This window comes from Gossypium hirsutum, chromosome D12 (genome assembly GCF_007990345.1).
Source record: "Gossypium hirsutum isolate 1008001.06 chromosome D12, Gossypium_hirsutum_v2.1, whole genome shotgun sequence".
NCBI lineage: Eukaryota > Viridiplantae > Streptophyta > Magnoliopsida > Malvales > Malvaceae > Gossypium > Gossypium hirsutum.
Window position 1 is genome coordinate 27,164,468 of NC_053448.1, and position 15,591 is coordinate 27,180,058.

At 35.4% G+C, this 15,591-nt stretch overlaps 1 protein-coding gene across 1 annotated transcript; it reads left to right on the forward strand.

Annotated features, from left to right (window-relative positions):
- Nucleotides 1-12,269: 12,269 nt before the first annotated feature.
- LOC107941689 (putative serine carboxypeptidase-like 52) lies at nucleotides 12,270-14,085 on the forward strand. The gene is made up of 8 exons (XM_041107973.1): nucleotides 12,270-12,408; nucleotides 12,674-12,747; nucleotides 12,848-12,934; nucleotides 13,277-13,348; nucleotides 13,429-13,547; nucleotides 13,617-13,730; nucleotides 13,810-13,855; nucleotides 13,955-14,085. Exons 1-8 carry the CDS (start codon nucleotides 12,270-12,272, stop codon nucleotides 14,036-14,038), a joined length of 735 nt encoding a protein of 244 aa, XP_040963907.1. The 3' UTR covers nucleotides 14,039-14,085.
- The last annotated feature ends 1,506 nt before the right edge of the window (nucleotides 14,086-15,591 follow it).

The following is a 15,591-nucleotide window of genomic DNA, read 5'->3' on the forward strand; positions in this document are numbered from 1 at the left end:
GGTATTTGAATTTATTAATTTTGTCAAATATTAATTATGTTCTACTAAATAATATTGTTCCTACTATATTGTAGGAACTGTCGCCTGGTCAAAAAAGTTAGACGCCTTCAGCTTTTTGACATTACACATAGAAAGAAAGATGGATCTCCTATGACTACTAAAGCTGCAGAAATAATGGTATATTTAATAATAAAAATTGAATTATTTTAAATATTTTATCATGTTTAATTATAATGGTTTAATTTGTCATTTGTAATGCAAATAATGCCAAATTATGTTGCATTTGTTTGATTATATATTTCGTTTCTAACTCCTTGATTGGTTTATTAGGAGAAACTAAAGGATAAAAGGGCAGAGTATGAAGCGATCGCTTCAAGTGATAATTATGTTAATCTAGACGAAATTGATAACCGAATTATTACTGAAGCTTTGGGTCCTGAAAGGTATGGTTGGGTTCGATTTCAAGGATATTTTGTTAACCCAACCCAATATTTTGGATCCAGCTCGCAGCAATACATGCCTTCAGCGAATCAGGCTCAAGCTGAAGTTCAGAGGTTAAGAGACCAAATGGCTCAGATGCAAAAGAGCACAGTTAAGCAAATTGCTCAGCTTAAAATGAAGGCAGCATCGAGAGAAGCAGAGGCTCAAAGAAAATATGATGAACTCCAGCTACAAATTAAAGCGGAGGCCGCAGCGAGAGAAGCAGAGGCAACAAGAAAATATGACGAACTCCAGCTATAGCTTTAGAATATGATGAAGATGTTTCAACAGTCATAGAATCTGCCATCTTATACTTTTGTTTTTTTATTGTGAGAATATTTTAACAATATAACTTTTGAATATAATATATTTCGTTATTTCATTTATTAATTTAGATCATATACATATTTCTTTCATGATAGTATCATTTAGATTTGAAGTTTTTGGTTGGATTTGATGTTATAGGAAATTATGTTGAAAATTCGAGTTCTGTATAAATTACAATGACTTAGTAAAATATGCTAAATTTAGTGGCGTTATCCCACAAACGCCGCTAAAAAACATGACCTTTAGTGGCACTTCTCTTAAAAATGCCACTAAAGAACATGGCATTTAGTGACACTTCTACCAAAAATGCCACTACCTATAAAACATGTTCTTTAGCGGCATTTTTTTGCATAAATGCCACAAAATTTAACAGCATTTTTTACGGAACTTATAGGGCCAAAAAACGCCGCTAAAAACCTGTTTTGCTATGGTGATGGCATCCTCAAAGAAAAGGAAAGGTTGAAAAAGATACCAATTGAAGGACCATTATGTAAAGGTTTTAAGGTTTGTTATGTGAGTAAGAATTTTTGAATGTATAAGTGTGTTTTGGGATTATGTATGTTTCACGTAAAGTAAAATTTATTAATTAAGTTGTTTTTACATATATTTGAACTTACTAATCATACCGTGCTTACATATCATGTTTTTCTTGTAAATTTCGTGAAGCCTAGTAGATCAAAAGTTCAATTCGGAGCATACACACTATCCATATATTGTTTTTGGTAGATGTTTTGGGTTATTTTGGATGTCGGTTATGAATGGAATGTATTAGGACTTTTGGTTGGCTTATCCATGTTGTTTGTGTTTGGTACTTAATTTGGTAATATTATGTGGTCATGTGTATATGTTTAGTACCTTGAACTAGTGAATTAGTTGTAAAAACTTTAGGTCTTTTGCTTAATGTTTAAGATGATGTATATACGTATAAGTTGTTTAGATGTGTATGAAATGAAATGGAATGTTTAAGTAGTTCTAAATATATACATTTAGGGTGATAGTTTGAATTGAAATTATGGATTCTTGAAAGTAGACATAAATGGTATGGTGATCTGTCGTAATTCAATGTAGCAGATTAAACTAGTTTTCGCACTTTAGGAGCTTGGAATTAAGTATTTATCATTAGGATTAAATTATGTTTTAGTATGTTTTGTTAAATTCAATAAAATGTGAAAAATGAGTCCTTTATTGACCTTAGGGGTCGAATAAGGCCTAAGGGTGAGCTAATGAACTTTATAAGTGTGTAGAAGACCATTAGAAGGTGTAATAAACATATGTTGGTCACTATGTTGCAACATAGAATACTCGATATTGCAACGCAGGGACCAGAATGGAGGAAATCATGAGACTGCCTTCGATGTTGCAACACAACTTAAGGGTATCGCGACATAGCCCTGAAGATATACAAATAGGAGTATACTAACTCCTATGTCACGACACAAGTCCTAATGTGTCGCAACATCGACTCTAGACGACAAATAATACTAGCGATGGGGTGTTTTGGTCCGTACAATCAAACTTAAAGCTTGATAAATGTTAGTTAACCTAGGGTTAAGGACGACTACTACCTGATATCTATAAATAGGCTCCTTTGTCACATGTAAAAGACACCAATTACTTAGTTTAGAATTTTTCTATTAAATTCAGTTTAACTTTGCTTTCTTTTTAGGTTTTAGATTTATTTTCATGTTGTTCTTGTTTATCTTAAGAGATCTGATTTGCAGAGACAATCAAACTCTATGGATTCGATTTATTCTTAATAAAATCAGGCGTTTTCTTAAACTCTACATTCCAATTCATTTATCATGTTTTCTATGTGCATCAGTTCTATATTGTTTATGAAAACCACGATGAACTTATCTTTTATAGGGGATTAGTAATTCGAGGTATAATCCATTAACTGTTTTGTAGGTTTACTCAACGTGTAACAACCCGTTTTCAGTAAAATTAGAACAGTGGTTTCGGGACCACAAATCTGAGCTCGAAAGAAAATTTACTTTAATATTATTTTATGATCTACATTATGATTGAAATATTTCATGAAAATTTCGTAAAGAAATTTTACTGATTTTATGTCTAATCTGATAAAAAGGACCAAATTGCATAAAATGCAAAAGTTGAGTTCTACTAGCTAAAAGTATCAAATAGCTATGGAATTCAAATTTTGAAGTCCTTATATGGAAATTAGACCATTAAGTGGAGTTAGTAGATAAGTATGATGATTCATCCATGGAAATTTAATTAAAGAAAATGATGAAATTGGAAAATAAAAGATGAAAACATGATAAATTAATAAAATAAGAAAATATCATTATTTTCATCATCTTTCCCAAAATTAAATCCATGGAAACCCTAGCTAAGAGAAAAGAGCTCAAGAAAGCTTATTTAGCTTAATTGGGTAAGTATTATTATCCCATTTTTAGTAACTTTCATATTTTTGAGGTCGTAATAGCTTAATCTAGTTATCTCGGGGATTAATTTGTAAAGTTACCAAAGTACTAGGGTTTTTCCATGGATGAGTATGGATGAATTATGAAATTTATGGTAGAAAATGAAAGGTTGTTGATAGGTAAACAACTTTTGTAAAGTGAATTTATGGATGAGTACTAGCATCCAGTTATATGGCTCTTCGTGAGCTTATTGATTAAAGGCTCTTTGTGAGCTTCCCGATATTGGCTCGCTTGAACTTCCCGATATATGGCTATTCAGAGCTTCTGGTTATTGGCTCTTCGGAGCTACCCGTTATAGGCTCACATGAGCTTCCCTATTAGGCTCTTATGGGCTTCCCGTTATATAGCTCGGATAAGCTTCCCATTACATGGCTCACATGAGCTTCCCGTTATATGGCTCGAGATAGGACTTCCTGATTATATGCTCCAAAGAGCATTCCCGAATATGAATTGACGGATTACAGATTTGTACACTTTGAGTGTACTACTCGTGTATCCATCGATATTTAGTGATTCAACGGGAAAAATCCTAACATGAGAAAACATGAGTTTTAAATGAATTGTTTTCTGTATATCCCTGAAATACATGGAATTGATTTATGTGATTCTACGATATAAAAAGTTCATGAGTATGGAAATTTTATTACATGATGAGCTCATCCTTGTTTCTTGGAATTAATGTGAATTACATGACTAACAAGTTTGATGAGAATGTGTGTTTAGGCTATTGGTTAAATTGTTTTGGATGTATTATTTATGCTTACCTTAAATACAATTGAATGGTAAGTTAATTTCTTGTTATACGAACTTACTAAGCTTTAAAAGCTTACTCCGTTTTATTTTCCTCTGCTCTATAGTAATTCGGAGGCTCGTTGGGTTGGAAGCTTTGGGGAGATATCATCATATTATCCATCGGCTCATCTCGATATATTTAGTAAATTAACTTCGGTTATAATGGCATGTATAGAATAATTTGGCCAATTTTGGCATACACATGTTTTGTTTGTAATTAGCCATTGGAATGGCTTGTAATGGTCGTGTTTTGATATAAATGGTATTACCATGTTTGAGGTATGAATTTGATTATGCATATATGCATTTGGTATCTAGGTAAGTATAGGTTTTGGAATGACATAGTAATAAATTGTCTATTGGGGTGCCTAATAGCACATTGGTTGTATGTGTAATATGTTAAATTTAAGACTTGGTTTTGGCTTAGTTTAAATGTCTTGAATTGGTTGGTAATGTGTTAAAATGTTGGTGTAGGTGGAAGACAAGTTTGGGTGAGAAATAAGGCTTGGAAATGGCCTTATTTTATCCTCATGGGTAGAGACACGGTCATGTGTCTCAGCCGTGTATGACACATGGCCTAGCACATGGGCATGTGTTTCAGCCGTGTGTCCCCTGCATCTTTAAAATTTCAAAATAGAATGCTCATGTATTTTCACATAGGCAGAGGCACGGACGTGTGTCTCAGCCGTGTGTGGCACACGGGCTGGCACACGAGCTTGTGACTTGGCAGTGTGAACCCTACACCTTAATTATGCAAGTGAGTATGCTCACACGGGCTAGTACACGAGTGTGTGGCTTGGCTGTGTAACCCAAGTCAGTAACCACCCTAATTTGGACACGGGCTAGGACACATCCGTGTGTCCTTACTTTGAATACCCACACGGCCTGAGACACATGCGTGTCTCTCGACCGTGTGAGACACACGGCCTAGCCACACGGGCATGTGTCCCCTACACCTTGGAAAATTTTTGAAATTTTGCAAAAAATTCTCTGAGTTTTTGATTTAGTCCCAACTTGATTCTAATGCACATTTTGGGCCTCGAGGGATCTTATAAGGGACTTTATGATTGAATTCTGATATGAACATTGTATGTTATGAAATGTCTGTTAATTGTTTTATAATCTTTAGTAATGCTCCGTAACCCTATTTCTGCAATGGATTCGGGTTAAGGGTGTTACACAATGGATCAACTGTTTGGGAAAGGAAGAACTTAAAACCATAGGACTGACAACCCTAAGTACTAATCAAGATGGGAATTAACCCAAAATTGGTATAGCCTATCCGTGAACATCTTTACCCCGAACCAGTTTAGACTGTGAGATTGGAAGATAAGTACTTATTGTTGATTTGTTATTTGAGTAGAAGATCAGAAGACCCTACTAGGATGGCGACTAGTTGATTGACGAGGAGCCTAAAGCGACGGTTGATGGGATTACTGAAATGAGCTAATCACCCATAATCAAGATTTTATTTATTCTACTATTTGATCTTTTTAATTTTCTTGTATTATTTTACTTTACTATTATAAAAATATTAAAAACTCTCTTTTATTTTACTATCGTAATATAACTAAATTAAAGTACTAATTAAATCTTTCGATGTTTAGGTTAAAATTGATCTAGCACTCACCTCCCTTGGGTACGATCCTCGGAGTACTTACCTACACTATTGTAACTATATTACAACTAGACCCTTATACTTGTAGATACCACCTCATATATTTATATCTTTTACTGCAGTATTCATACTTTGGACGTTAGTACGTCCAGAGGCGGTCATATGGTTGGTTGGCCAGTTGGATATATGATTATTTTTCTCATGATGAATCTAAATACAAATGAGTTTGGTGTTTGATTTTGTTTATTTTGGCTTATAAATTGTGGTGTTAATGAGGGCACATTGGTTTGGCACCTAGGTTGATTGATTTTTATCATATTTTGATGTCTTTGATTGTGTTTAAATCATATGACTGTACCTTGAATTGGTTTGGTTTGGTGCTCAAACACATGGGTTCGATTTGGCTTGCATTAGGGGTAATTTATGATGTACACGGCCACACATGGCCACACCACACGACCGTGTGTCTCTTAAATTTTTAGTTGCAGTTCCTAGATGCTCCTGTTGGTACTGGATTCTCTTATTCAAGGACCGCCCAAGGTTTCAAGACTGGGGATATGAAACATGCTATTAGTTATTATAATTTTCCGAGGAAGGTTTAGACAAATCTCTACTGCTAATATTGCTTGTACTTAAATATACCATATGTTGTTATAAGGTTTAGACAACTCCTTTTGTAACCTGGAGTAGTGTTTTCTGTTCAGTGGTTGTTAGAACAATGCCAGCAGCAAAACAACTAAATGAAGCACCAAGAGCATAAGCTCTCGAACAGCAAGCAGAAAAGAAAAGAAAAACAAAAGAAAACTCAAGAGTAGAAAAATTTGTAACCGAATGGAATACACTAACTTTTCATTTCATTTGAAAATATATGAGTTACAAAATTAGAATGTCAGTTACCTAAACTTGTAACTGCCCCCACTAAATTTGGCAAGTTGCCAACTGAAAAATGCAAGCAAAAAGCTGAAACGTATCAGCTATTACATCCATCATTTTTCAAATCCTACTAACTATGATATCAAGTTACATATTAACTTGCTTCATTTACAAAAAGATTACAAAATAACAAAACAAAACAAAAGAGCTGCTTTTGGTCCTGCTCGAATGCTGCTCTGCTATGTTGGTCAACATCATGGTTGACTGTTGCATTGCAGTCCATGCTCAACACTCCTCCTTGGACTATAGGCAACAAACACCAATCAAATCTCTAAGAAATTCAAATCTCATAGTACCAAGAGGCTTTGTCAAAATGTCAGCCAATTGGTCTTGTGAGCTACAATGTGAAAGGCTTACATCCTTTGATTGCACTGCCTCTCGAACAAAGTAGAATTTAAGCTTAAAATGTTTTGTTTTACCATGAAAAACAGGATTTTTGGAGATAGCTATTGCTAACTGATTGTCAACCATAATTTCAGTAGGTTCAAGTTGTTCCTCATTCAAATCACATAATAATTTCCTAAGCCAAATTGCTTGGCTTACTGCTCCAGTTGTTGCTATGTACTCTGCTTCAGCAGTTTCTTGAGCAACTATTTGTTGCTTTTTAGAGCTCCAACAGAAAGCTCCCCAACCAAAAGTAAAATGGTAGCCTGAGGTACTCCTCATGTCATCAATCGAACCTCCCTAGTCACTGTCTGAGTAACCAGTTAATTTTAGCTCACTCTCTAACTTGAACAACACACCAAACTTCAAGGTTCCTTTGACATACCTGAGTATTCTCTTTGCTGCCTTTAAATGTGATGTATTACAGCTATGCATGAAACGAGATAACAAACTAACTGAATGCATAAGATCAGGTCTTGTTGTTGTTAAGTAAAGCAAACATCCAATTAGACTTCTATACTCCCTTTCATCCACCTTCTCTTCATTTCCAAAATTGTTCAATTTCTGTCCTATAACCAAAGGTGTACTCACTGGCTTACAGTTTTCCATGTGGAATTTAGTGAGTAACTTCAAGGTAAATGCATGTTGATTGATGAAAATGCCTGATCAATCTGACTCACTTCCATACCAAGGAAATAACTCATAATTCCCAAGTCTGTCATATCGAACTTGACTTGCATCTTCTCCTTGAACTCTTGAATCAGTTCAATCTTGCTTCCAGTCACTAGCAGATCATCCACATATATTGACACAATCAACAGTGTCTCATCTTTGGATCTTTTCACAAACAGATTTGGCTCACTCAAACTCTTCTCAAAATTGAGTTTAGACAAACATTCATCAATTCTGTCATACCAGGCTCGAGGAGCCTGTTTCAATCCATAAAGTGCCTTCTTCAGCCTATAAACCTTGTCTTCATTTCCTAGAACTTTAAATGCATCAGGCTGTTCAACACAAAATTTCCTCTTTAAGGAAGCCATTTAGAAAGACTGACTTGACATCAAGCTGGTGAACCTTCCACTATTTTTGTGCAGCCAAGGCAAACAGGAGCTTTATAGTGTCCAGCCTTGCTACTGGAGCAAATGTTTCCTCAAAGTCAATGCCAAACTATTGGCTATACCCTTTCACCATAAGCCTTGCTTTGTGCTTGTTCAGATAGCCATCTGCATTGAACTTGGCCTTGTAAACCCACTTGACACCAATGACTTTCTTCTGTTCAGGTCTGTCCACTAGATTTCAAGTGTCATTCTTGTGGATCATGTCTATCTCAGCCTCCATAGCCTTCATTCAACTATTGCTTCTAGCAGCTTCTTCATAACTTGAGGGTTCAACAATAGCTACATTGCATCTCTGGTAGATATCAGCAATGGACCTGGTTCCTCTCACAGGAGCATCATCAACATTGGAATTACTGACTTCATTCTTTGCCAATTCCAGGTTGCTATCAACTTGCTCCTCCTCAAACTAACTTGTGTTAGAGCCATCAAGACTCCAAAACCTTGCTTCATCGAATTTGACATCCCTACTAACCAGGATCTTCTTGGTTGAGGGATCAAATATCCTATAGCCCTTCTTACAACCACTGTAACCAAGAAATATGCCTGGTACAGACCTCTTCTCTAGTTTGGTTCTCCTTTCTGCTGGTACAAGAACATAACACATGCAACCAAACACTTTTACGTGAGAAACAATAGGTTTTAGGCCATACCATGCTTCAAAAGGGGTCTTGTCCTGTACAGCATGTGTTGGAAGTCCATTCAGCAAATATACTGAGGTGTTGACACCTTCAGCCCAAAAAATGCCTGGGAGTATGCTTTGAAACAACAGACACCTGGTCATGTTCATTACTGTTCTGTTCTTCCTCTCACTCACTCCATTTTGCTGAGGAGTGTACACTGTGGTTAGCTGATGATGGATCTCAGCCTGCTCACATAGCTTTTGAAATCTTTCAGACAAGTATTCAGAACCATTGTCTGTCCTTAAGGCCTTAATCTTGCAGCCTGTTTGATTTTCTGCCCAAGCCTTAAACTTTGCAAACATTTCAAACACCTCTGACTTTTGTTTCATAAAATAGACCCAGCAAAATCTGGTCAGATCATCAATAAACAATATAAAATACTTACTGCCATTCAATGAAGGGGTCTTCATTTGTCTACAGATATCTGAGTGCACCAGCTCAAGTCTGTCTCGAGCCCTCCATGCTTGGTTAGCTGGAAAAGGCAATCTTGCCTGTTTACCAAGCTGGCACACCTCACAAACTGATTCACATGCATCAACCTTAACAATGTCCTCTGTCATGCTCATTTTTTGCAACAGATCGAGTGACTTGAGATTAACATGGCCAAACCTCTTGTGCCAAAGATCAGTATTGTCAACTGAGCTTGTATAGGCACTTTTCTCAAGTTGACTCACATCTAGCATGAAACATTTGTCTCCCATAGGTGCTGAGACAATCTCCCTACCATGAGCATCACTTATAACACAGAAATCATTCTTGAAAACTAGTGAATAGCCTTTCTTGACTAACTGGCCTACATTAAGTAAATTTTGGTCTATTTCTGGCACATAGAGAACATCAGAAATGACTTTGTTACCTGAACTAGTGTAGATCACAACATCACCTCTGCCCTTAGCTTCAATCAGATTTCCATTGCCTATCCTGACCTTTGAGACATAGCTCCTGTCAAGGTCCTTGAACAGGCTCTTATCTGCAGCCATATGGTGTGAGCAGCCACTGTCCACAAGCCATCTACACTTGTTGTTGACTGCAAAGCATGAGGCAGTGAATACATGCTCCTCCTAAGCTTGTATATCCTCAGCAGTCTTGGCTTGACTTGGCTGAGCTTGTGCCTTCTCATGGTTTCTACAAATCTTCTCATGATGGCCATACTGCTTACATTTCTTACACTAGATATCTGGTCTGTTCCAGCAAAATTTCTTCAAGTGATTAGTCTTTTTGTAGTGAATGCATGGTGGAAACCTCCTTCTGCCTGCTTCTCTTTTTGCTTCTTTCTTTGCTTTGTCCCTTCTTTCAAACCAAGGTTTCTTAGCTCTCTGATTTGATCTAGAACCTTCTCTGGCTTTTGCTTGAAAAGCTCCTTCAAGATTCTCCTCCTGTCTGCTAGCCTTCCTCAGCTCGAGTGCATAGAGAGAATTAACCAATTCAGACAAGGAAATGGTTGTGAGGTCCCTCGAGTCCTCTAGTGAGGAGATTTTTTATTCAAATCTCTCTGGAACAGTGGTGATCACCTTCTCAACCACTCTGCTATCACTGAAATCCTCTCATAGGAGTCTTATGTCATTGACAGTAGCCATGATTCTATCAGAATACTGTTTAATAGTTTCTGACTCTAATGCGATCCCGGTCGCATCATGTTACGACACAACTCAATGCTACCGAGATTGGCCCAAACTCGAGGGGCCCAAGTGCAAAATGAAGTTTTTAATTTCAGTTTGTCAATTTCGCAGCTGGAAAATAAGGACTTTGATTCATTAATTTTTTAGTTATTTTAGTTTGTGTTTTTAATTATGTCATAGTTTGCACATCATTAATATGTGTTCTGCATTTAATAAAGTCATGCATTATGTAACTTTCATGTTAGTTAAGTTTGCATCATTAAATTAAGTCAAGTTAGTTTAATTATGTAACTTTCATGTTAGTTAAATTTGCATTTCAAACATGCATTTAAGCATCTTAGTTTAATAAATGAGTTGCTGGACATTTATTCAACTCATCTTAGTTTTAATTAATAAGTGTTTTTGTTGAACTTTATTTAATAAGTGTTGTTCTTAATTAATCTAGTTCCTAGGATTATTTATTGATGCATGAGTTAAGTTCATTTAATTATGCTTCTTTAATTAAACTAGTTGCTGGAATAATTATTGCATATATGTTTTAGTTCATTTATTTAAGTAAGTTTAATGTTTGTTATGATTAACAAGTGTTTTCATTTGTTTAATAAACTCATTTTAATGTGTTTATTGCAGGTGACTTTTTAGCTTATAGTGATTACAATTCAAGGCTGTTACACATTTAATTAAGTGGTTGTTCAAGTTCTTTTGAGTTACAATTAAAGGGGCTGCTATAAAGGGAGCTTAAAATCATTAAAGGAGTTTTTAAAGAGCATTTTATGCCCTTTAAAATTCAGCAGCAACCCTTCCACTTCCATTGTTGGTTCATTCTCAGCCCTTAGCCAAAATTTTCCATTCGTTGTTAAACCCATTTCCCTTTTAAACGTTTGTTTGTAGCCTTTCTTCTATCTTGAAACAAACTTAGCCTTATTCAAATTCACGATCGAGCAAACACTAACAACTCGAATCAATCACAAAACGAGTTCGTATCAGACTCCATTTTTAGATTTTCAAACTCCCTTCTTTGTTGCTGTCTGGTCTTGTCTGATTCCATGAACTCCTCTTTCAGCCTGTCCCATGCTTGCTTAGGAGAGTCAAAGGCCATGATTCGAGTAAAAATCACATCAGACACACCATTTTGTAGACAGGCCATGGCTTTGTGCTTCTTGGCTCGTTCCTCACCATGTTGCCTGATTTGAGCAATGGTAGGATTTGCTCTTAGTGGAGGTGGCTCGACATCACTTTCAACTGCACTCCATAGGTCAAGTGCTTGGAGATAAGTCTTTATCTTGACTACCCAAATGTGGTAGTTATCTCCAGTAAAAATTGGTGGTGATGGAGGAGCAAAACTCATGCTGCTGAAACTGAATTTACAAACACAATTCTGAGTTTGTTTAAAGACTGAAACTTAAACAACAGAGGTCCTCAAAGATAGGAGGCGCTGATTACCAATTGTTAGAACAATGGCCTAAGCTCTCGAAACAAACAAATGAAGCACCAAGAGCATAAGCTCTCGAACAGCAAGCAGAAAAGAAAAGAAAATCAAAAGAAAACTCAAGAGCAGAAAAATTTGTAACCGAATGGAATGCATTAACTTTTCATTTCATTTGAAAATATATGAGTTACAAAATTAGAATGTCAGTTACCTAAACTTGTAACTACCCCCACTAAATTTGGCAAGTTGCCAACTAAAAAAGCAAGCAAAAAGCTGAAACATATCAGCTATTACATCCATCATTTTTCAAATCCTACTAACTATGACATCAAGTTACATATCAACTTGTTTCATTTACAAAAAGATTACAAAATAACAAAACTAAACAAAAGAGCTGCTTCTGGTCCTGCTCGATTGCTGGTCTGCTATGTTCGTCAGCATCATGGTTGACTATTGCATTGCAGTCCATGCTCAACAGTGGTTGCAGAGTCATCCGAAGTACGACTCGAATCCACTTTACGTTGCCGGAGACTCCTACTCGGGAATGATTGTACCTATAATTACTCAAGCAATTTCAGATGGTAGCTAGCTACATCCTCATCCTCATAAGACTTGTATTTTTATATGTTGTTAATCAATGGAGCAATAACCATGTTATTCATCTTGGTTCAGATATTGAACCAAACCAGTATTGAATCTCAAAGTACTCCACCATCAAATTCTTGATGAGAATACCAATTTGTTGTGCTTCAAAAATTTCTTTATACGATATGGGGTTTTAGATTCCGGAATGCTACAACTTTTCTAGCAATTATTGCAGTTTATTGCTTGGCAATCCATTCACAGATGCGAAATTTGACGGAAACTCAAAGATTATATGTTATAATCGAATGGCGCTCATCTCTGATGAACTCTACGAGGTTATTGAACAGAAACTCCTCTTTCTGTTCCCTTAAATCTAAATAATTCTTCAAGGACAACAAATATATGTATGTTCCTAAGAATTTTTCGATTTTACAGTCGGCTAAAAGCAATTGTAAACAAGAATACATAGACGTAGAAATCAGCAACAGAATGTGTGCAAACGATCTCCAGACCATCTCAGAGGTAGAAAAGAAAATGAACCTGTTTCTTATAGGCATATTTTTTTAATTCATGAAAACTTTGTCTTTTTGTTCACTAGACAAGATTAATAACAGTTTTGGCATTTGCTTTTCTAGTGCACTGCACATATAAACCCGGTGCATATCTTGGAGCCTCACTGCCCATCCGGATACCCTAAGTGCGAAAATATCTTTTAGAAACACGTGAAGACTCCTTGCATCTGTCAGCCGGATACCCTCAATTTGGATGTCGTGTAAATGTTCTTCCACTTGCTATATATATATATATATATATTTATGTAACTCTGTTTAGATAAATCGAGCTGCTGACTAAGCCATATTACAGAACTATTATTGTTACCTTTGCAAAGTTTGGGCAACTGATATCAATGTCCAGAAAGCACTTCATATCAGAAAGGTAACAATCGAAACTCAACAACAACAACACCAGGTAACTTAGCTAAGTTAAATCAATGAATTGTTGATGTTGAATACCAGGGATCAATCAAAGAATGGGTAAAATGTAACAAAAGCCTGGATTATGACGATGATGTTGCGAGTGTTGTAAGCTATCATCTATGTCTCAATACAAGAGGTTACCGAGCTCTAATATACAGGTTACACTTTTGCTTGCTTACAGCTCTCGCCATCTCATTTCTTCTAGCTGAATCTTATTTTCTTTACAGTGGTGATCATGACCTAGCTGTTACATATGTGGGAACTGAATCATGGATTAAGTCCTTGAATTTATCCATTGTTGATGATTGGAGGCCATGGATTGTTGATGGTCAGGTTGCAGGGTAAGCCTATGACTTATAAACTGATTTTGTTTCCAATACGTGTTAGAGCTTACTTTTTCTAATGATTTGGTTGTTACAGATACTCGAGAGAATATGGAAATAACTTCACATTTGCAACTGTCAAGGCAAGTGTGCTAATAGTTTTATAAATGAAAAACGTTACTTATTAATTATGTGTCAGTTTTGGAAGAAAAATACATGTAATGGAGTTTGGGTTATTGCAGGGAGCAGGTCATACAGCTCCAGAGTACAAGCCTAAGGAATCCTTCTCCATGTTCAAAAGATGGATTTCTCAACAACCTCTGTGACTGTAAAAATTCTAAAAAAAGAGCTCTTATTCCATTAGCTCCAATGTCAAAAATAAAATAAAATGTTGTAATAGTTTGTATTTAGATAATGTTTTGTGCAATTTGTCTTATACAAGACATTAGTGTGAAACATTAGTGTAATAACATGAGAATGCAACTGATAATATATGATTCTTAGTTTAAAGGATCAGTGAGTGTTATTCTCAAGGCAGATTTGTGGAGAGCTGATTCGAATATAGAAACTCAATGCAATATTACTGGTTTCAGAATGTTAGTAATTGTGTTTCAGGTACATGGGGGTGGGACTGTGGGAGATGTGGAATTTTTCTACTATTTTATTCAATCAGAAAGCGCTGAGATATGATATATTGTGATACATGGAAGATACTACTCAAATTCTAAGAGAAAATATTGTCATGATCCGTGTATTATGTTTCGACTTTAATTATTCATGGGCAATACGAACCAAGTGGGAACATGTCGGAACTACTCCACGTTTTGGTTCGTGGGGTTATTCTCACTTTTGCTGCCCTCAACTTCAACATCTTTGTATGTGATATAGTGAAATGTGTAGTTGGTGGTTTTTTTGTAGGGAACCACTGCTATAAATACCAATTAGCATAAGGGTCCCTAAGCACCAAAAAACAAACAAACAAAAAATAATATTTCATCTACTGCGGTTTTTGAGTGCTTAGAAAATTTTGGCGGTTTTCAATTTTTCGTATAGTTAAATTCGATGTCCTCGTCGGTGGTTTGATGTGCTCGACAGTGGTGTCACAACATTTGAATTTTGACATTTGATTTTGACAATGGTTAAAGATATTTATGTTTAATCTTTTCTGTTGCAATATATTATAAATCGTTATTTATACTAACACTTCGGTTAATTAGAATGTGAATATGTGATTATTTAGTGATCAGCATATAATTTATAAGTTAAAGTCCTTTAAATTTGGAGTTGACTTCTTGCCAACAAATTTGGGATTGAATTGGCGTAAGCATATCTCTGTACTATTTTATTAAATTCATTTATGATATTTAAATTACTAATAAAATTTAATAATTCAACTGACCGTGAATTTCTCTACTATTATTATTATTTTGATAGGAATTATTATTTTATAAATATTGAAAATAAATATTTAAGAAGTTCAACTAGCTACCATATAATAGACAAGATGATAATAACTTAATTTGTTTTTAATCATATTGTAGGGAATTATTTATATCAATCAACACTACTTTTGAAAACTTATCACTTTCAAAATCTGTTAAAGATTATGTCCCCCCCCCCCCTTTTCCATATCTCACCGTAAAATTTTGAAAATTAAAGGTCATTTTCATGTGAGGTACGTTGGATTATTTCTAGGAAAAATATATATGAACTTTATGACACAACATTAATCCCTTTATTGAAGGAAATAGTAGTTTATTGGTGCGTTTTTTATGTGGATACTTATTTGTTTTAAAAATCAGTTGAATATTAACTTTAAAAAAATCAGTTGAATATTAATTAAAAATTATTATCCCACTAAATTATAGCACAAGTAGGT

Coding starts and splice junctions, on each gene's coding strand:
- LOC107941689 (XM_041107973.1), top strand. CDS start 12,270: ATGGTTGACTATTGCATTGCAGTCCATGCTCAACAGTGGTTGCAGAGT. Junction 12,748..12,847: donor TCTCTGATGAACTCTACGAG/GTTATTGAACAG, acceptor TCGATTTTACAG/TCGGCTAAAAGCAATTGTAA. Junction 12,935..13,276: donor ATCTCCAGACCATCTCAGAG/GTAGAAAAGAAA, acceptor GCCATATTACAG/AACTATTATTGTTACCTTTG.